The sequence below is a fragment of the Colossoma macropomum genome, unplaced genomic scaffold (assembly GCF_904425465.1).
Source record: "Colossoma macropomum unplaced genomic scaffold, Colossoma_macropomum, whole genome shotgun sequence".
Taxonomy (NCBI): domain Eukaryota; kingdom Metazoa; phylum Chordata; class Actinopteri; order Characiformes; family Serrasalmidae; genus Colossoma; species Colossoma macropomum.
Window position 1 is genome coordinate 6660776 of NW_023494790.1, and position 21081 is coordinate 6681856.

Consider the following 21081-nt stretch of genomic DNA (forward strand, 5'->3'; position numbering starts at 1 on the left):
GGAAACTCAAATGTCGTCCGTTGCCAGCTTCTCTATTTAGACCTGCTGCCACCCAGTTCGGACACATTGGCACAGTGCTCTTCTCTTTTCGGCAGCTTTTGTACCTTCTGGTGACACTTCTGTCCGTGAACGTGCGGCGAAGTGTTTAACAGCAGTTTGAGAGAGAAGCGTTATTCTGTTTTCCTTCTTTTTTTGGAAAACATTTTTCAGGATGAGCTGATTCTTTGTGTTCTTTCAGAAAGTCTCAGTCTTGAGATGCAAACTTTACACAACAAGAAATGGAGGGTATGCCAAAAAAAAGTTCTATGATGTGGTCTCAAAATAGATTAGCAGCTCTGGAATCACTGCCTATATGAAGTATCAAAATCTATAAATCAAATAGTTTATCATATAGTGTATATTGTGTTCCAAGCTGGCCCCGTGGTCTATCAGTCTCATTGCTTGCCAGATTCAGCCACACTAACAGAAATACACCGGCACTGCTTGACACGCTGGATCTTTCGGTGCCTGAATGGAGGCTGCAGGTCAGGGCAGTCCAGCTCCACAGTGAGTGTGGTGAACCGGTGTGGCCGGCAGAAGGCGCAGGACTGGAAGCTCTCCTGCTCCTTTTTGACGTGGCGTGGGATGTAGAAGGAGTTGCACTGGCCGTAGCAGAAGCGGTTAATGATGGTGCGGCTCTGGCAGCCCTCATGGCTGACGGTCTGCCGCAGGGGCTGCGTCTTGCACCAGTCGCTCTTCAGGTACTTCCTCTCTGTCACCACCAGAGCTTCCTGACTAGAGGCCAGCACTTCTTGTTTGCGCCCACGGCGGTCCGAGGTGTTGGAGCTGGTTTTGTACGGCGAGGGGATGGAGCCTTGAGGGCGGTTTTTCCGGGACTCGGACACAGCACATAGGACAGCGGCCAGCAGGACCCACAATAGCAGCTTACAACACATCCTGAGAAACAGAAGAAAAGGGACAGACCAACATTAGCACATGGTTTTCGAATCCTAACCCTTCTCCAACTAATTAATCAACGCTTTCTGCGTTAAAGTGGAGGGACAGGGTTACAACAGCATTAGCACTCCAAATTTCCCACTGACATTTACAATCCAGACCATGGGATGCCCCTGTGCAGACCATATTTTAGTTCTATTTCAGGTCCGAACATGCTGGAATCTGGAAGTCAAGGGCCACAGTTGTCTTGCCAGACTTGCACAGATTAATTGGGAGCTTGAGAAGAACCCTCAGCTGGGGGCCTCTGGACTGGATTTAGAAGTGCTGCCGAATAATCCTACAAAAAGAAGAATCTAATCATTCAGTCACATAACAGAACGGGATTTCAAAAGAAGAAGTGGAGAGGAAAGACAGAAAGGCTTCAAGGTATAAATAAAGGCCGTAAGTTGTTGCCAAAGGAGGTCAATATCAGAGGTCTTTGAATCTATGCGTTTGGCAGACATTCTTGTCCTGAACAACTTAGAGTTTACTCTTGAAACAGATCTTACCACCATCTATCCAAATCTAACCACCTTTTAATGTAGGCGACATAGGATTAGGAGTCTTGCCCAAGTACTCTTATTGGTATAGTGGGCTGTGTTTGCCCAGGTGGGGAAATCAAACCCCAGTCTGCTGTGTGGAGGCCAGCAGTACCCACTAATACCTATCTAGTTTCCGGTCCTGGATTTTGTAGTCCCTGGTAGGTAGCTCAAATGTTCATGTAACTGACTGACCACAGCGTGTCATACCTACCATTGACTGCAAAATTTGCCCCCCGGAAACTGTGTTAAAGGTCTGGATTTGAAGACCTCTGGCCTGTATGGTTTCCGTTGTTATGTATCAGAGTCCAGCCATGCTCCTCAACATGTACCATCCTGCAAATTTAACCACCTTGTAATATTCATACGTTTCTTGATTAGCAAGACCAGGTGTGATAGATCATTGTTGCTAATTGTTGATCTATATTTGCTGTAGTTCCCAGTCACAGTCTTGGGTTCCAAGACGTTTGTTTTTCCTGCTCATAGACACTCCAGCATTTTATGTAACAGTGGGTTCTCAGGAGTAGAACTGGGAACCTATGTGCTAATAGGTTTTTAGCTAAGCTCAGCAGGCAGAGCATGTCCTTGATCTAAGTTGCCAGTCTAAATGAGCTCAGTGCCATACGTCCTTACCTTAATAAGGATTAGAATGTCAGCTGTGTAGTAATTAAAGTTAGCCATGACCTCAAACTCTAGAGGACCTACCGCCCTCAAAGGTTTCATGATTTCCCTGCTCAAACACAGTTACGCTAATCAAGAGCTTTGTAATTAAGTAATGAGTTGAATTAGGTGCAGCAGAGTAGAGAAGTCAGTCGGGATTTTGTTTTTACTACATTATCAAGGTTCTCCACCTACACCAAATCATGTCATTAGCTAGCAAAAAAATCCTTCTTGACCTGAATCAGGTGTAGTGGAGTAAGCAAAACCTATGCAGTTCAGCCTCCAGGACTGGAGCATAACAGGCAAGGATCTCAGGCAAGGTTGGTGCTTCTTGTACTAGAGGTTCATTCTTTGATTAACTTTGATTATTGCTATAGATGGCATTTTGCTAACTTAGTGCTTGTCATTTGCTGTTAGTGAAGTAAGTATCCTACCAGATCATTCCTCAGTATGAGTGCAACCTGTCTGGGTTTGAGGGAGTAATGGGAAACTCACACTTGTCCTGTTTTGTGTTAGCCACAGCCTTATGCTAATGTACAAGTCAGTAATGCTAGCCATCTAGCCATGGCATTTCGCACAACTCCCAACCACCTGGAGATTTTCAGTTCAGTTTTAAACTACAGAGATTATACCCAAGGCTTTAGCCAATGTTGGTCAGACACTCACAATGCTCACAATCCTAATGTAACCTACTAGCAATTTGCTAAGCCTTTAAGAGTTAAATCAGTGGTGCACTGGGTTGCTTGTTGAGTTTGAAACAGACTTCAGTAATGCTTGTCATGACCTAAAGTTAGCATAATGTTGTGCGGCCTAATGTTTGGCAAAGTACTTGCACTGGCATTAATATGGTTTTTAACACCAACACAGACAGCCTTAAGATGTTACGTGCAGCTAAAAACCCTGTGAAAGGAAAATTATTAATAGAGAGGAAGTAGTTGAGGTTGCTGAGTAGTGCTGAACTTAAAGTGACCTGAGCTGGAATTGACCAACTAATTTCAGGATTAGTTCAAGATAACCCTAAATTACTAATCTTCTGCCAGTGGATTGCTTTAGGAATAGATCACCATGACAACTTATGCTGGACTTCTCCAGGGCAGTTTAAGCTTGGATCAGCTCGTTGACCAATCATCAGGGATGAGAGAAGGTGGAGGGGTGCTGAGGGTGCAGCAGCACCCCCAGATTTCAGGTAACTGTTAAATACATAAAGATTTGAAACTAATTTGATTGCAGTAAAGACCTATATCTGGTTGTTTTCATATATTTTTAACACCTGTAGTAGCTGCACTGTTTACATTAACAATGTATTTTCATAAAAGTGAGCCAAATTGCTTCCCTCACCCCCTCCTAGCCACTTTAGGGCTACTACAGAATTTGAGGTGCAAAGAGGGAAAATGTGTGCGGAGCTATAGGCGTTCAGAGCCCCAAAGCAGCCTAATATTGTTTAAACTTAATTCCATTTTTTATGCCCTGCACTTTGAATACATCCTTTTTTTTATTATTATTATTAGCCAGTATCACCCACTCGGAGTGTATTTGAGTGTGTGACTGTGGGTTTGAATTGGTTACTGCTGCACACGTCAACAGTCTGATTGGGCGCCAACTCAACTCATTTGCATAAGGTTTGTCCAGAAGTATAAAGAAAGGACAGAGAAATCATGGTGCATCAGCAGTTTGATATGTCAGTTATGTGGGTGTGTTATTGTCTTTCACCACATCATAACAGGCTCTGTTTGATGTATATTATCCAAAAAGAAAACAAATGAAAAAAGACAAACGATTTTGCTTGATGTTACTGTTCACAGAACAAATGTACTGCTTAAAATTTCAGCAGCTCAATTTGAACACCTTCCTGTGTCCCTGCCAATCAGTGCAAACTCAAAGTCTTGTTTTTTAGCAGGGGAAACATAGTCTCCACTGCCACTGTTTATTCTCCTGAGGTTTGTTATGAATTTTTACTTTCTACAAAAAACCTCGTGTTTCACACGATTGGCTGTTTTGTCAAACATCATTTTAATCCTTGCACTTGTGCAAATGAATCATAGCCTGTCTAAAGCTAGCAGTGAAAGGTGTTGACCACTGTTAACCTCAACTGCGATTGATGGGTTTTGAAGTGCTGAAGCTTCATCATGATCCCTGTCTGAGTTGATCAAACTTCTTAAAACAAATTTCTCATTTAGTATCATTTGAGCAGCTTTGCACTGTCATTATGCTCCATTTTTAACTTACATTTGGGTTTTTCAATGATGAATTTTGTTACGAGCAACAATTCTGCCAAACAGCAATCAAACCCATTAGGATTTTACTTCATTTCCGAAGCAAAATTCTGCTCCAGCTACAGATTTTCATCTATAGGATATGCTATTTGCTTTTTTAGAGAGAAACAGGAAATGAATGTCATATGAGGACGAAATTAACTTAATTGAGCCATTACTGGTGCCGGCTAATTTGTCAGTTTAAAGAACGTCTTTAAAATAAACATCTTCATTAATCAGCGCGGGAAGTTTAAGCAAGAGTGAAGAGAAAAGGAAGTTGATTTCACTGAGTCTGATTTCTCCTGGAAAAAAAAGAAAACAATGATTAGCCCTCCTGCTTGGAATACCCGTGACAAACGCAAGGAATATGTAAACATTCACAGAGGAGGCTCTGGGTTATGATTGGGGTATGTCTGTGGTCAGAACTGGTGCCAAGTTAATTCATTTAGGAAAATCTCTCTCCCACTCGCTCATTTACACCAGTGCTTGGGCCCCAAATTTCCCTCTAAAGTTGGAGTTACCCCTCCCCAGCCCCCCTGTCATGTTTGCAAGGTCTAGCAGTGTTTTCTAGGGGTCAAACCGACCCTCTGAGCTGTTCCACGAGTTTCATATTGTTTCCTGAGAGGACAGGAAGACACAGATTAAGCTTAATTTGTCACTTTGTCCATGGGCAAGAGGACCAAAGAGATGGCGGCTAAGGATGATTACCGCTCAGTCACGAGAGAAAGCTATCTGTCAATCACGCGGACATCTTTGCAGCAGATGTGGCAGCTCCGTATTAAACGACGGGTGACTCAGTCCCCGAAAAAAGAAATGTTTATAAAATATGCTTCGTTTCATGAGAGAATTAAAGGATCATCTCCCTCGCTTTCAAGTGGAGTAAATTCTGCCCATCGCTGAGCACTGGCTACATTGGTTTCTCTGCAACTCCATGTTCAGTACTCAGATCTTTGAACCCTCCTGCTTCACAATTGATTTGTTGGCAGAAAAATACGCTCTGCTGTTGTCGGCTGGCGTCACTCTAGCATGACTGTGTTTTTCCTCGTTCGTTCTAAAGGCTGACTTTCCGGTTAACCCCACATAACTGCAGTTCTTCTTCAGACGAGCGGTTCAGAGGAGCTCTTAACTGTTGTCAAAATAAGTAGCTGGTTTCGAGTCTGCGGTCTGGCAGGCCGTGGATGTTTGCACAAAAGATGATAAATGTCTCGGCCTCTAGCCGTTTAGCTTTGACACCAGGGCCTCGGCGGAGGCTCCTCGTATATCTCACTCTGCAGCCACGGCTGATTCTGGAGAAGGAAGGTGCTCGGAGAGCTCGTCTGACCGAAAGAGGACAAGCCCCCAATCCGTCTTCCTCTTTTTCCACTCCTCCTCCAGTCCCCCTCTCATCACCATGGTTTGGGTATCCAAATTAGGTGTAGTGGACATGCTTTGGAAAAGCAGGACTTGTCTGCAATATGCTCCATATTTTACATTTTGTGTGTGTGTGTGTGTGTGTGTGTGTGTGTGTGTGTTTTGTTCCCCCCCTCCCCAAAGTCGATGTATGACTTGTGCGGGTTTGGGAACTAAAGACACAAACACCCAAAAACCTAAACAAAGGCATAATTCATAATTCAAGTCTTGGGCATCCATTACAAATTACTAATCCCATTACAGTTTGAGAGTAGTGATAACTTTTACTAGGAAATTCTAAGGAATCTCATTACGTTTCTTCTAAATTACTCTCTCAAACCCATACTGTTTAATTCTGTACCAACCGGAAACCCAGTATTCCTTTCACCCAAGAGATAACCGATCACAGTAAACATCATTTTAAAAGTATGCCACTATCTTTCAGCATGATGGCACAGGGGGTAGCGCTGTCGCCTCACAGCAAGAAGGGCCTGGGTTCGATTCCCGGCTGGGTGACCAGGGTCATTTCTGTGTGGAGTTTGCATGTTCTCCCTGTGTCTGCGTGGGTTTCCTCCCACAGTCCAAAAACATGCAGTCAGGCCAAATGGACATGCTAAATTGCCCCTAAGGGTGAATGTGTATGTCTGTCTGTCTGCCCTGCGATGGACTGGTGACCTGTCCAGGGTGTATTCTGCCTTCTGCCCAATGACTGCTGGGATAGGCAACCCAGAAGGATAAGCGGTTTAGATGGTGTCTGTGTGTGTATGCCAGCCACTATCTTTGACTTTGCTTTGAAAAAGACAATCTGTTGTTGCTGATGCTATTCTAAAAAAAAAAAAGAAACTAGCCAGAACGAACAGGCAAAAAACAGCTGCCTTGAAAGAAAATCTTTATGAATAAAATCTCATAAAGTGAAATTCAGGCATATCAGTCCTGTCACAAACACATCTAAGCCGCTTATTCTCCTGGGTCGCAGGGGATGCTGGGGCCTATCCCAGCGGTCCTTGGGTGGAAGGCAGGAAACACCCTGGACAGGTCGCCAGTCCATCACAGGGCTTCTTTGTTACATGAAACGTAAATTACAGTACTGTAATGCATAGCTATGTAGCACGTTACCCCCAACTCCATTTTTCCATGACAGTTTTCCAACCTCTGTCTCTAAAAATGAAATAGGCTGCCTTTGTTACTGTGCTTTTAAAGTCCTATTTGAGCTGGATTAGTTTTATCTGGGGAGGTGCTGTAATTTGATTGATTACCAATAAGATCCATGCTTTTAGTTCAGTATGAATCTGCCATGTCAGAGTCGTAATTCCAGAGCGATTAACCATCTAGAATTCATTAAACTTGGAGCTCCGTCAGTAGTGCGGCTTGAATCCACCTCTCGGTAATGTAATACACATCGGCACTGCTGTTTTTGGGTGAGGGACGTGAGGCTAACTCCTGAAATGGAGCTCTTAGTACAGTTCCTTTATCCTCAACTTCAAAACAGGTCTATAATTGTACACATTTTAGGTGATGGGCTAATTAGAAGGAGAATGAAATTAAATACCTGAAGGTTCCTCTTACAGGATGCTGTTCTATCTGGTATATACTGAAAGTTTGTGTTTGATTGGATCTGTTTAATTCTAATCTTAACGCTGAAGTGAATGTCCAGGCTATGGCGCACATTACACAGATACTTTATCCTGTACGAATCGGTCAGTCAAATCCTTTACAACTTACATTACCAGACCTTCCCTGGAAAACTAATCCATCTCCAATTGGGTTTTAGACTAAGTGTAACTGAGCTCTGTTCTGATTGGCTGCCCTCTATTGTGCCTCATTCAAAAAGGAGTATGGGCTGAAACACTCCTTATAACTTCAGTGTGAGTGGGTGGGGCTGAACTGCTGTGGACTGAATAGGTGGATATATTGTTTCTCATGACATGGTAAAAACACAGTGAATCCAATCAGGCAGATTTTCCACTTAGTTTCCATACATGGACTTTATGGATTGAGGAGGAAACAGTACTTTGGAAAATTGAAGTGTTTTGACAGTAAGTCAAAATCTTATTCCAAAAAAACAACACAAATTGGGTTTTCCATAAATGGCCCATTTAAGGTAATGAATTTGTGACCCTGGATAAGTGGTTCAGGGGTCAGCTAACTCACAAAGTTTAAGAATGCATAATAAGGAAGGTAAGACTGACTCCAGATCAGGCTTTGTGGCTTGGATAGTAGCTGCAGGTCAGGTCAGGTTTAATGAATGAACTGTAGATTTTGTCCCAGTCTACCTGACCTGAGACACGTTTTTCCCTGTTACGTGAAAGCAGTCATTAGGAGGGACAGAAGAGAAGGGAAGCTGGTTTCAGATCGGCCTTCAGGGTCAGTTTTCCTCTAATTCTCTCCTCGCTACGTCTGCACCTACATCTCCAAAACAACTGTGGAAAAAAAAACATTTGAATTGTGTCTTGTTTTGACCTAATCGTGAAAGTCTGATGCGGTTAGAGTTGACGAAATCTTGGCTTACTTTGTTGAAAATGGTCACATACCACGAAGGAGAGTGTCAGATTATTAAAAACAAACACATTTTGGGGAAGGAATGAAAGAACAGCCAAAAGTAGAGCCACACTGTCAAGTAGTTGGGGACGTTCAAAGGTTATTCATGGTGAAAATCCGAGCCTGCTTTTAGCGAGGATGAAGACTGAGATATGTCATAACAGAATCTGTTTGAAATACGAGCACTCGTTACGTTGAGGAAACCGTCTTTGTACACTACAGTTCGGAAGTTTGGAATTCATAAGAAGCGTGTCTAAAACAAAAATCTGCCTTTAGATTTGATCTCTCTGAAATACAAGGCATGTTGGATATTCGTTTCTCACAGCTTCTCAGATTAGTACACAGCATTCATTATCCTGGATGCATCTAACGTTTCTTACCTTTTGTTTAAAGATTACTAGTTATTTTAATGTTTAAATGAAAACATTGATTCCTGTGGAAGCTCATTCCTGTTGAGTAAAGGAGAATCCTTGCCTGTCCTTTATAGTTACTGGCAGCAAAAAAAAATAAAAAAATATGTCTACATAATACATTAAAAAATAATGAATTCTCAAAATTCAATATGTTGAAATAATGACTTTTCAGTAATTATGTCAAAAGTGTAAAAAAGGTCCTTATCTTGAAATAATGACTTGTGCTGTCAAGATTTTAAATCCCTGTTTTATTGAAATTTGAAATTAGTCAAAATATTTCTTTATTTTCTCAAATTTTTACTTATTATACTGAAATAATGACTAAATTATTAGTTGTTTTGAAAACCCTGACAGCATTTTTCTTTTGTTGTGAAATATTGACTTAATAGACCAAAAGAAGGACTTATTTTCTCAAAAGCTGACTCATTATCTTAAAATAATGAATAAATAATTTACTGTTGTGGCATAGTATGTCAGAATTCTCGAGATTAAAATCATAAAGTTAAGTCCTGGTTTTGACATTTTAAGTCTTTATTTATTTATTTTTATTTATTTATTTTTTAAATAAGCCATTATTTTTCACATAACTTCTCAAGACTTGATTTGAGAAAAAAAGTAATTATTTCAAAATACTAAGTCGAAATTGTGACATACTGCTGCCAGAAACTGAAAAGGAGAAAAGGACAGCGCAGGATATTTTTACTCCTGATCCCAATGAGAATGGGCTTCACCCCAAACTTTTGGAAAGTTATGTATTATTGCAAAATGTTTGGAAAGAACTGCAAACACATGCCAATCATTTCTCTGAGTCCTGTTCTAAACCACAGTACAAATTATAATTCTGTCTAAATGTCCAATTTAAAGTGAAAAGCTAATGTGCATTCTGAGTATGTTATAAATCTTTCGTATACTCCGTCCCCCTCCCTAGGCTGCTGCCCCTTCTCCTCCACCCCCCTGGAAAGGTCACGCCCTCCGCTTTCTCCCTAAAATGGCTGACACTGCTGGTTCCTGACCCCTGCGCCTCAGCCGGCTCTTACGCAGGGCTTAGCTCTGTCCCTCTCGCTGCCTGAGAGTCATCAGTTATCCGTGTCCAGAGGCTTTACTCTGTTTGATCCGCGCTTAGGTAGATACGGGCATTTTGTTCACTGCTACTTAAATCCATACTACTGCACTGATAAGGCCCAGGTCAGCAAGTCAGCCTGAAGCAGCGAGGAGTCTCTGCGATATTTCTTGTCAAAGTGAACGGAAATAAATAATAACCCCGGGCACACACGTTCTAAAACATTTATGAATTCCTCACTGACTCACTTCCCAAAATCAACCAATGGAAGAACAACAAAAACAGAGGCAAGAGTTGTTAAACTGTTTTCCCGTATTGGTGTTTGGGGTAAGGACAGACCTACATATTTCACCATTGCTTGTTTCGAGATAATAGTGCGGTTTTGAAAGCCAACATGCCTTCTCCTCTCAAAAAATGCAACACATGCTCTCCAGAGTTATTTCTGTAAATAGTACACCAGCACAGACAGGCCTCAAATTAATAGTATATTATCAAACGCTCAATCATAGCTGGGACATTTCTGAAATTGGCATGGATTCCAGTTTATTTGCTATGAAAATAAGCGTGAGGTGTGTTAATGTTACACAGTAGATGGGACTAGACTCAGGATGCCTCAGGCTGTTGGGGCATTGGCATGCAACCACAACACACACCCCTGTCACCCCCAGAACAACTCCCATAACCCCCTACACACACACACACACACACACACACACACTCCTTACCATAATTGCCACCAGCTGAGAGAGTACTGGTTCTGCAAAGACTGAGAAATGCATATGTACCTCCTGAAGACATACACACTCATACATGCCTGGCTTATGTGTTTTACAGAGAAAAATTTATCTAGAACACTATTATGTATGTATATGTGTATGTATACGCTCACAGAGCACTCTATTAGGAACACCTTGTATCTACACTCATTGTCCATTTTATCAGCTCCACTTACTATATAGGTGCACTTTGTAGTTCTACAGTTACAGACTGTAGTCCATCTGTTTCTCTGCATACTTTGTTAGCCCACATCTCACCCTGTTCTTCAATGCTCAGGACCACCACAGAGAGCAGGTATTATTCGGGTGGTGGATCATTCTCAGCGCTCCAGTGACACCGATGTGGTGGTGGTGGTGGTGTGTTAGTGTGTGTTGTGCTGGTATGAGTGGATCAGACACAGCAGTGCTGCCGGAGCTTTTAAACACCTCAGTGTCGCTGCTGGACTGAGAACAGTCCACCAACCAAAACTATCCAGCCAACAGCGTCCTGTGGGCAGCGTCCTGTGATCACTGATGAAGGACTGCAGGATGACCAACACAAACTGTGCAGCAGCAGATGAGCTACTGTCTTTGACTTTACATCTACAAGGTGGACTAACAAGGTAGGAGTGTCTAATAGAGTGGACAGTGAGTGGACAGTGTTTAAAAACTCCAGCTGCACTACCGTGTCCATCCACTCAGACCAGCACAACACACACTAACACACCACCGCCACGTCAGTGTTACTATACCTATATATATATTTTAAGTTTTTTAAGTTTTTTGTGCACAATTTGTATTTCTTAGCCCAGTTCAAAATATTGAGGGGGTATAATGTGGCATAACGTGAGCAGGCCACATTTTATGCCCCTCCCCCCAACGTTTTCCCTCCCCAAAATATGTTAAATGTCACAAATGAACAGTAACTGTGCAGAGGTGTGTTCTCTGCGGAGGTTATGTTGACTTATTATTGATTAGAAAATCAGCAATACATGTCATTTAGTATCCCTAAACATTTGCATAAAAATGTATGGCACATTTTATATTTTGCTTTATTTATGTATTTTTATCTCCAATATCATGTAAATACAAATTTGTACTAAAATTCGCAGAAAAATGCCATATTTACATTTGTTGCCTTTGGATCCCTACCAGCCTCCTCTCTTTCCTCCAGATTTCCTCCACCAAACTTTACTGTTGGCACTATACATTCTGGTAGGTAGCATTTAGCATTAACACTGAAGCAGTGTTAACTTCAGTGAACAAGTTTCCACTGCTTTAGAGTCCAGTTACAGCGTACACCTCCCCAGCAGACACTTGGCATTACATATAGTGATCTTAGGCTTGTGTGCAGCTGCTCAACGATGCAGACCCATTTCCTGAAGCTGATGTTGCTTCAACACTCAGCGGCCCAACTCTGTGAGTTTGCATGGTCTACCACTTTGTGGCGGAGTTTTTGTTAGATGCTTCCATTTCACAATAATAGCACTTACAGTTATCCAGGACAGAAATTTCATGAACTGACTTGTGGCAAATGTGGCATCTTATGACAGCACCGCATTTAAAGACACTGCCAGTGTTTGTCTATGATTAAGATTGGATGAGTATGTGCTTGATTTTATATGCCTCATAGTGTAGCATCGTGCTACTGGCTCGCATTGAAGTATTATACTATGTAAGTGTGTGTGTGTGTATATATATATATATATATATATATAGATATATATATATATATATATATATATACACACACACACACACACATATATTCAAATGTTTGTTCTACTGAGGCCGCCTCTGTGTGTGTGTGTGTGTGTGTGTGTGTGTGTGTTTTGCTGTGGTGAAGGTGCCCTGTGGTTTATCACACTAGGTAAACCACCAGTGTGGAAAGTTAAATACAGTCTAAAGTTAGCTCTCTCCTCTCTCTCTCTCTCTCTCTCACACTCAGGGCCTGAAGGTCGAGAACAGGAACCTCATCAAGCATATCTAGAGCCTGATATGCTCTAAACATGTTCCCTACAGTCCCATAACCTGCCATTTAAACAGAATATTTTGTAGTGGGGTACTTTGCAGCATGTCTTCAAAGTCTAGAAATATGTTTTCCCTCTCTAAAGCAACGATTCTGATTCTGAGTTTGTAAGAGTTGAAGTCTGAATCCTGGTGCTCAAGGTCTGATTCTGAGTACTACACATGCTAAGAAAGAGTTAGAAAAGGAGACACAAGTATCCACAGACTTTGAAGCTAATCAGTAATTAGTCAGGCTCTTTGTCTTTGATTAAAATCGTATAGAGGGACAGTTTGGAGACTGAGTGAGATGAAAAAGCAAAGAGAAAAGTGAAACTGAGAGATGGAGAGGCTGAAGAGTAGAAGTGATTTACTGGACATGACTGGACAGGATTTCTGCTCTGGTGACTGTCACTGTGCTTATTGCTGAGACCAGTCAATGGCAAGTGGCTACATATCTGGCCAAAATGACACAGAAGCTGTTTCAAAATATCTTAACACTGGGTCTCTGAACTCCTGTTTACTTTTCCCTCAGTATAACCTGGCACTGCCAAATCTCTGCTGACCTCTGAAAGGGGAATTCCACCCTTTTTTTTCAAAATTTCTGCATTATTAATTGATAAGGATCTGCAAAGTCATTTGGAACAAACAAGCAACATAAATATAAATGTTTGACATGAAATCCTTCATTCTAGAGAAATTTATAGTCACAATTGTTCACAGTGGTGGTGATGTAAATGAAATAGCTTAGGAGTTTAATGTTAATTGCTCCCCCCATTATTGATGATTGTAAAGTTATAAAGTTACAAACACACGTCTGAGACATTTTTTATAATAGTTTTGAGAAGCTTATATTTTTAAAGCTATTCATGGTGGAATTATGGACTTTTGCCAAAATAGCACCCAAAGAAAGCTTTTTTTTTTCAGTTTTACCACTACTTTACCATAAATGTTACTTAGAAGTTATAAGTAGGTTCATTGGTGGCTTTGGATAATAAATAAAATGGCTATATTTGTGTTGTAGACATGGTGACCCCTGGTTTCTATCAACCACCACTGTAAAGAAATCTGAGTCAGTAAGTTTCCCTACGATGAACCATTTCACATCAAAGCATTCAGAATGACTCTGTGTACATCTCAACCACTAAATCAGCAGGAATTGGAGTTCTCTTTTAACATCAATCAAATACCAAAATATCAGCCACAAACATACATAATACAACTCAATAAGAGGTTGAAGTAACTACCTGTTAAAGTCCTGGCTGTCTTGATTCTGTTATACATGTTAAGTGTTTCCAACATGAAGATGATAAAGAGGAATTCCAGTGTTTTTTTTGTCCAAAGTTCTGCATATTTAAATCATGGAGATGTCATTCAGAGTGGTTTGGTGTAAAACGGATGACTGTAGAGAAACTTCTTTACAGTGGTAGTGATAGGGACCAGGAGTCACAATGCAATGATAGCCATTTTATCATCCAAAACCACCAGTGAACCTACACGTCTTCTGAGGTTTTATGTGGAATGGTAAAGATGGCAAAATAAAACGTTTTAGGCCAAAATTTTAACTTAAGCATTTCATTAAATTACTTCCTGTGAGGGAGCTTTTGAAAGTATTACACTCTTCAGATGTCTGGTTCCTATCACCACCACTGAATAATTCTGACACAGTACGTTTTTCTAGAATGGAGCATTTAACATCAAATTACTTTGAATGGCTTTGTTTACATCCTAACCATTTAACTGAGCCAATAGAAGAGGGTGTGAGGTGTGATCGTTCTTTCTGAAAAATGGAGAAACTATTCATTTAATAATATATCACACTTGCTGACATTAGACATTCCCTATGAACTCCTTCCAAACTCACATCACATTAATAACAATATTAATAGTGCTGGTTTGCTGAGCATGATGGTGGTAGTTTGGGTTATATTAAGGGTTGATGCTGCTATGCCTGTGGTGTGGTGGTCATGAAGTTTGTAAGGTGACAAACCTAAAAAGGTTTGTAATAGTAGAAGTAATAAAGACCGAAGGGTGGATGTAAGAAGTACTTTCAATGTTTAGTGTCCTACTGGAGTTCCCTCTCATGCACTGTGAGGGACCTTTGACCACTTTCATCTCATCACATTCATGCTCACCCCTGGTCACATCAGTCAGTCTTCCTGGGCCGGAGACCAGTCAGTAAAGGCAGTGGTGGTTTCCAACCCTAATCTGGACATTTTGGTGTTTTCCTGGTTTAATACACCCCCAACTCAGGAAGCACTTGATTAATCAGCAGATTAGTTAGATTGGGTGTGTTAGAGAAGGAAATGCACCAAAATATCCAGGACCAAGGTTGGAAAGCACTGAATTAACTGACTGTAGATTCAGGCTTGGTTCAACAGGGGTTGTTTTGCTCCTTCAGTCTGATTTTTTGCAGCCTTAGCTGAGCTTAGGGGGAAATGCATTTAGACAGACTTCCTGAGATCAATGCTGTAGCATGCAGATAACTTCACACCTAAAAGTGATTCAGAACTTTCAAATTATGGTGTACCAACTGTCTTGATTTAAAACTGTCTTTAGCTTTTGCCACAAAAAAGACAAAGGTAAAACTAGCAGAGAAGAATAGACGCTGGATCCTGAAGCTTCTAGCACTTTTGTAAGGAGTAAATCAGGTCAGCTGTGCCTTTACGAATTGAGAGCACCTTTTAGACACTGCCTGTAATTATGTGTGCGCAATTAGCTCTTTATGGGTACCAGATCTGCCCCTGATGATGGATGCAAGAACAGTTTGGGGACATCTATGGATGTTGGGAAAAAAATTGGATGCATTGAGGAGGCATTTGTGGATGTGGAGGGGACAATTGTGGATGTTGTGGGGACAGTTGTGGATGTTGAGGGGAAAACTGTGGGCACTGTAGGGACATCTTTGGATGTTGAGGGGACAATTGTGAATGTTGTGGGGACACTTGTTGATGTTGGAACATTTGTAGATGTTGAGGGGACAATTGTGGATGCTAAGGAGACAATTATGGATGTTGTGGGGACAATTGTGGATGTCGTGGGGACACCTGTGGATGTAGTGGCTCATCTTTGGATGTTGTGAGGACAATTGTGGATTGTGGGAAATGTGGCCGCTCTTCATAAGAAGTTTTCTGTTAGTTTAGTTTCTCTTTTTCTTTTATAAACCTTTGGTTGCTGTGTTTAAGGTTGAGTTAGGTGGAGTCAGCAGCAAACACTCAGTCATAGTAATACACACTGCTGAGTGTGTGTTAAAGGTGTAAAACTTTAGTTTTTTCAACCATAAAACTCCACATTCCACCAAACCTGCACAAGCCAGGTTGGACGCTGAACGATCCAATAAATGATGCACCACCTCGAAATAGTTTGAAAATGCTTTCTGTGTCAGTGTTATTGATAAAACGAGTATGTACTGGACTATGACTGGGTATGATTATTATTAACATTGAACACTGAGTTCATTTGGACTTGTACTGCCCATCCAAAGTTTGGGGACACTTAGCTTTTTTAAATATTTTCAGTATAATTGAGCATGTTTTCTTTGTCAATTTGCAATGTCATGCTGTTAAAACCTGACCAACATAACGGCTTAATGTTGTACAGTTTTGGCTGGAAATTAAATAAATGTGGGTTGCTCTCTGAGTTTAGCACAGTACTGTAATTATATACATTATATACACTATATATATATATATATATATATATATATATATATATATATATATATATATATAAAATCAGCATTAAACATATATAGATGTTTAATGCTGATAGAACATTCTTTTCTTCCTTTATTTAAAAGTATCAACAAGAAGAACTCAAATTAAATGCAAGGTGTCCCCTAATATCTGATGTATATCACTTATGAAATGTTTGTGCTTAAAATACATCTGACACTTTTGATCACCTTATGTCCAGCTGTGCTAGTTTCTGACCACAGTAGTTGGTCCACAGGGCTAATCTCACTCTACTGGAGCTAAAAAGCTGTGTTTTGGCAGCACTGTACAAAGCCTACAGCCAGCTTTTCAGCCAGTGACACACATCACCATAAAACTCCTCATTAACTCCCTTCGCTCTGTGATACAGATTTAATCACAGCTGTAAAAGAGCTGTATTAACCAACCACGCTCCACTCTAAACATGCTCCCACTCTACAGGCCTCCAATAGCCGCCTTTCTTCCCCCTCTCCCTGCCTACTGTTTACACACTACTCACAGAGCGGCGTGTGTGTTACAGTAATCTAATTTAGATCTAATCTAAATCCACAAACTCGCTGTACTGTACTAAGTGCTCGAACTGTTCTGTTCTAACATTTCTGCATTACCAGCACCGTTTTAACTCCGTTAATACTGTCAGTGCTCTGGTTGTCTGTGTAGTTTCAGCCATGAATAAAATTTGTTGCCCAAAAATTCAACATACTGAGCTGAAATGAGTCAGAACAGAGTCCAGTGCTGCAGTACAGTCAGTTAAACATCCTTCAGTTTTCACAGTAATGCTAACTTCCCTTACAAATAAAATAACTATAGTGCTAAATAACACTTCTATAATAATCTACAATAATTCCACCTTTTATAACATTCCTATAGTACTGGATTATAGTAATCTATAATACCTGTATATTATCCTGTTGCAGGGCCATTTAAGGCTATAAGCAGCATAAGCAATGGCCTAGGACCCTCAAGCCACCACAGGGCCTGGAGTACTCTTTAAAATGTATTTAATACTATTTCTCAAAAAAGTACAGTCATTCTTTATCATGAATGAATTAATCTATTATTACATACAAATTAATATAATTGGCAAAGGTGAGGCATGGAGCCCCCACAGGGGTGCAAATTTTGTCAGATGAGTTAGGGGGACCAATATCATGTAGCTAAAGCTTATATACAGCAACTCTAATGCAAAGCTGTGTAAACAAAATACACCTACAAATAGACTTCATAATGAGATCTCATGCTTAATATAACAATATTAAAGTAGTAAAACAAGTAATATTATTAAACAGATTAATAATATCATGTATTAATAGTAATATCAATGTATTAAGTAAAGGAATTCAGTTTTTTGCCTAATAAAGTGGCATTTTTGTTGTCTGCATGTTGCCGTAAATATTTTTGTGCGAATTGCAGATAGTAATAGATGTGAATTTTTTTAAGTAGGAAAATGAATTACTAATAATAACTGTTATGGCAAAAGTCAACAAACAATCATGGCACAGAAAAGAAGTGTTGAAAGTGATTCCAGAACAGGTTAGTGATTCTTTTCATTTGCTGACTATAGCTAAACAAAACATGAGGTGTACGTAGAGTTTTAAACTGTTATTAACAGCTATATAATAATTGAAATTGTCTTGCATAATTTTTGAAAGTGCAGGGGATGCCCCCCCCCCACCCCACCCCACCCTAAATTTGCACCAGTGAGCCCCCAAGTTGGAGGCCACTTGGTGCCCCCAAATGTTCAGAAATTGGCATGTCCTGTAGTGCACTTCAATAATTCTCCCCATGTACTGTAAGATTGTTATAGAATTCCTGTAGAAATGTCTGTAGTATCATTACAGATCTGCTCCATAAGGGATCATATAAACTGTAGGCTGCATAGTTTGTGTACAGTGGAAACGTGAAGCACTAAGAAAATGAAATCATCCCATCACTGTTTTTGTTTTCTATCAGTTCAGTCCCATCTCGCTTTGAATCAGAAGCCGGACTCATTCAGATTCCCTCTGAAGTGTTCGTTTCACTTTATTAACCTCCTGATGACTCGACAGTTCGAACGCTGTGTAAAGTTCCACAGAGCTGAGTGTGAGAGTGTGCCTGGCCAGTATTGCATAAAAACCTGTCTATGTGATGTATCTCTCTAAGAGAGTCACTTTTAACACTGCTCAGATTGTCTGGCTGGTGGTCCGGCTCTCGTGAGAGAGAGAAATTTACGTGTTTTCTGGGCAGGTCGGCTGACGTTTGATGAAAACAGAATCAAAACCGCAGATTTACAGGCCTGGCAAATCCTCTTTGCCCAACAGTGCAAGGTGGAGCAGTCCCCGACCCCACCAAAGAAACCGTTAATCGGATCATTAACCCTTTACACCCTTCACAGTCTGAGCAGAAATGTCCCCCTCCACAAACACACACACACTCACCTCTAACTCCAAACTGACCTGGGAGGAGAAAAGCTGAAATTTTCACAGCAGTTCTAAAAGTATATGGCTATAATTTATTTAAAGGCTAAGTACACCCTATAACACATGCATAAGCGCTGAATAATATATTTATAAAGCAATACTTGAGTTTTTATGAAGTCATTAATTCCATTTCTAAAACAGTTATGAAGCATTACCATGAGGTTATGAAGGTCTAGTTAAGTGAACACCACCTCTTGCTATTAAAGGGCATAAGCTGTTCATACATTTTCAAGGAATGCTTTATAACATATTATTTGACCATTGTACATGTGTTATGAATTCTCTATGGAGGTAGCCTTCAAATAAGCATTACCAAATATATAAATATATCTGCTCACTCATGACCATCCATCTATCTATCTATCTATCTATGGAAAGCAGATCCATAGCAGTTGTAGGTCGTAGGTTATACTTGGTTTTATTTGTTTTATTATTTTTTTTAATCATTATTTTATTTTTTACTTTTTTGTTAAGTCGCTCATATCACAAAATATTTATTTAACCCCTTCAGGGGTTAGGATCTACTGGAGGGTCCAAGATTGTACTATACATTTCTATAACATACTAAAAATTATATTTAAAGTCATTTTATAACACTTGGATAAGCATTGAATCGCAAATTTATAAAGCAACACTTAAGTATTTAAAAATAGCTTTTGCCATTAACTGCAAGATGCAAATGACACTGTGTTGACATAAAGGGCCTCAAGCTAAAGTGACAGCCATTTGTTCTATTTGTAACACTGTTATAAAGCTTTAATAATGAAGTGAATATCATATTTCCATCAATAATGAAGTGAATATCATATACTTACATTAGCCACTTCTATAACCTAATAATAATGCCACTTCATAACACATGCATAAGCATTGAGTAAAGTAATTGACATTGTATTGACGTAAAGGGCTTTAAACTAAAGTGACAGCCATTTGTTTCATTTGTAACACTGTTATGAAGCATAATGATGAAGTGAATAAGATATTTAAATGTTTATTTATAACACAATCCCATTACTAAAGAATGAATTAACCCCTAAATAGCCAGCACCTATGAGCCTAAATGGTTACGTTATAGTTCTATAACTTAGGAATAACAGCGAGTTTGCATTGTAGCCCATGTAGTTACTGTATAATAAGCTTTAGGATGTAATAAGCCTGGGATTTCAACTGAAGAGGTTAACAATTGAAATAAACTGAACATGACTGATACTAAGCTGACCTCTAAATGAGTGAATTCTCATGCTGCCTTTGAGAAACAACATCTTGGAGAAATAACACACATTTACAGACATATTCACACAGCAGCATCAGAGACTGGACACTGGTCAAATTCTCTTCTTCAAGCTCAGCTCAGAGAAAAGCTAAAGCCCAGTGAAAGTAAGGAAGGTGAGAATGAGGAGCAGAGTCCACAGATGAAGAGCACTCACCTCTCGTCTGAATGGTCCAGCTCAGTGTGTGTGTGTATTCCAGAGGCGGTCAGGGTGAGAGGTATGGAGTGTGTCTGTGTGAGGATCGTGGAGATAAAGCTGCGCTGATGCCCATGGACGGAGGTGTGTGAAGATGCGTCTCCAGACTTGAAGCCTTCGCTCCTGTTGCTCTGCAGTGTCCAGGAGTTAGCTGAGTTGGTTTTCTTTATTGCTCAGTGTGGGAAGCTGGTCTGTCTGTCTGTCACTCTACTTCTTCTTCTTCTTCTTCTTCTCTCTGCCTGGATGTGAATGTGTGTCTGCCTGCTGGGTTTGAACTCTTGTTTCTGGCTCTTCTCCGTCCACCCGCATGTGGATCTTATCAAACCGCAGGATTTCTATTGGCTCCGATCACCAAACAAAATCAGGCCAAGTCTCTCTCCCTCTCTCCCTCTCTCTCTGACACACCCACTTCTAACTCCTTCATTTTTTTTTTTTGCATTCTTGCCTTCTATTACTTTGCACACATAGACTTGCTCATCAGTGACTCATTTACACACATTGAACCTGGGGTGGAAAAATACTTCGTTGTGTGCAAAAGTTTGAACACCCCAATCTAACTACTAGCTTATATTAATTAGATTACTATCAAGTTGTAAAATAAGTAAAAATGAGTTAACACATTCTCCACAGGGAACACACTTTTTTCTTTAATTCAGCAACTAATCAGCAAGTATGCATTAAAATGAGCAGAAATGTGTCCACTACAGATAATGTGATAACTTATTTTCACTTAAAAAACATCAACAAAACTTGCAATCTGACCAGACTTGGAAGATTCGTAATTTATTCTAGATTTATGATAGATTTGTAAAGCATTAAATTTTGAACACTTGAATTGCATTGGAGATGATTTTGGGG

The 21081-nt window shown here is 40.2% G+C and overlaps 1 protein-coding gene across 1 annotated transcript; it reads right to left on the minus strand.

Annotated features, from left to right (window-relative positions):
- Positions 1–145: 145 nt before the first annotated feature.
- Positions 146–20359, minus strand: grem2b (gremlin 2, DAN family BMP antagonist b). Its single transcript, XM_036571990.1, has 2 exons — positions 20185–20359; positions 146–936 (listed from the first exon to the last, which is right to left on the minus strand). Exon 2 carries the CDS (start codon positions 933–935, stop codon positions 435–437), a length of 501 nt encoding a protein of 166 aa, XP_036427883.1. The 5' UTR covers position 936; positions 20185–20359; the 3' UTR covers positions 146–434.
- Between the last annotated feature and the right edge of the window lie 722 nt (positions 20360–21081).

Bases quoted from the DNA above. Each gene is read 5' to 3' on its own strand.
- grem2b (XM_036571990.1), bottom strand. From the start codon at position 935: ATGTGTTGTAAGCTGCTATTGTGGGTCCTGCTGGCCGCTGTCCTATGT.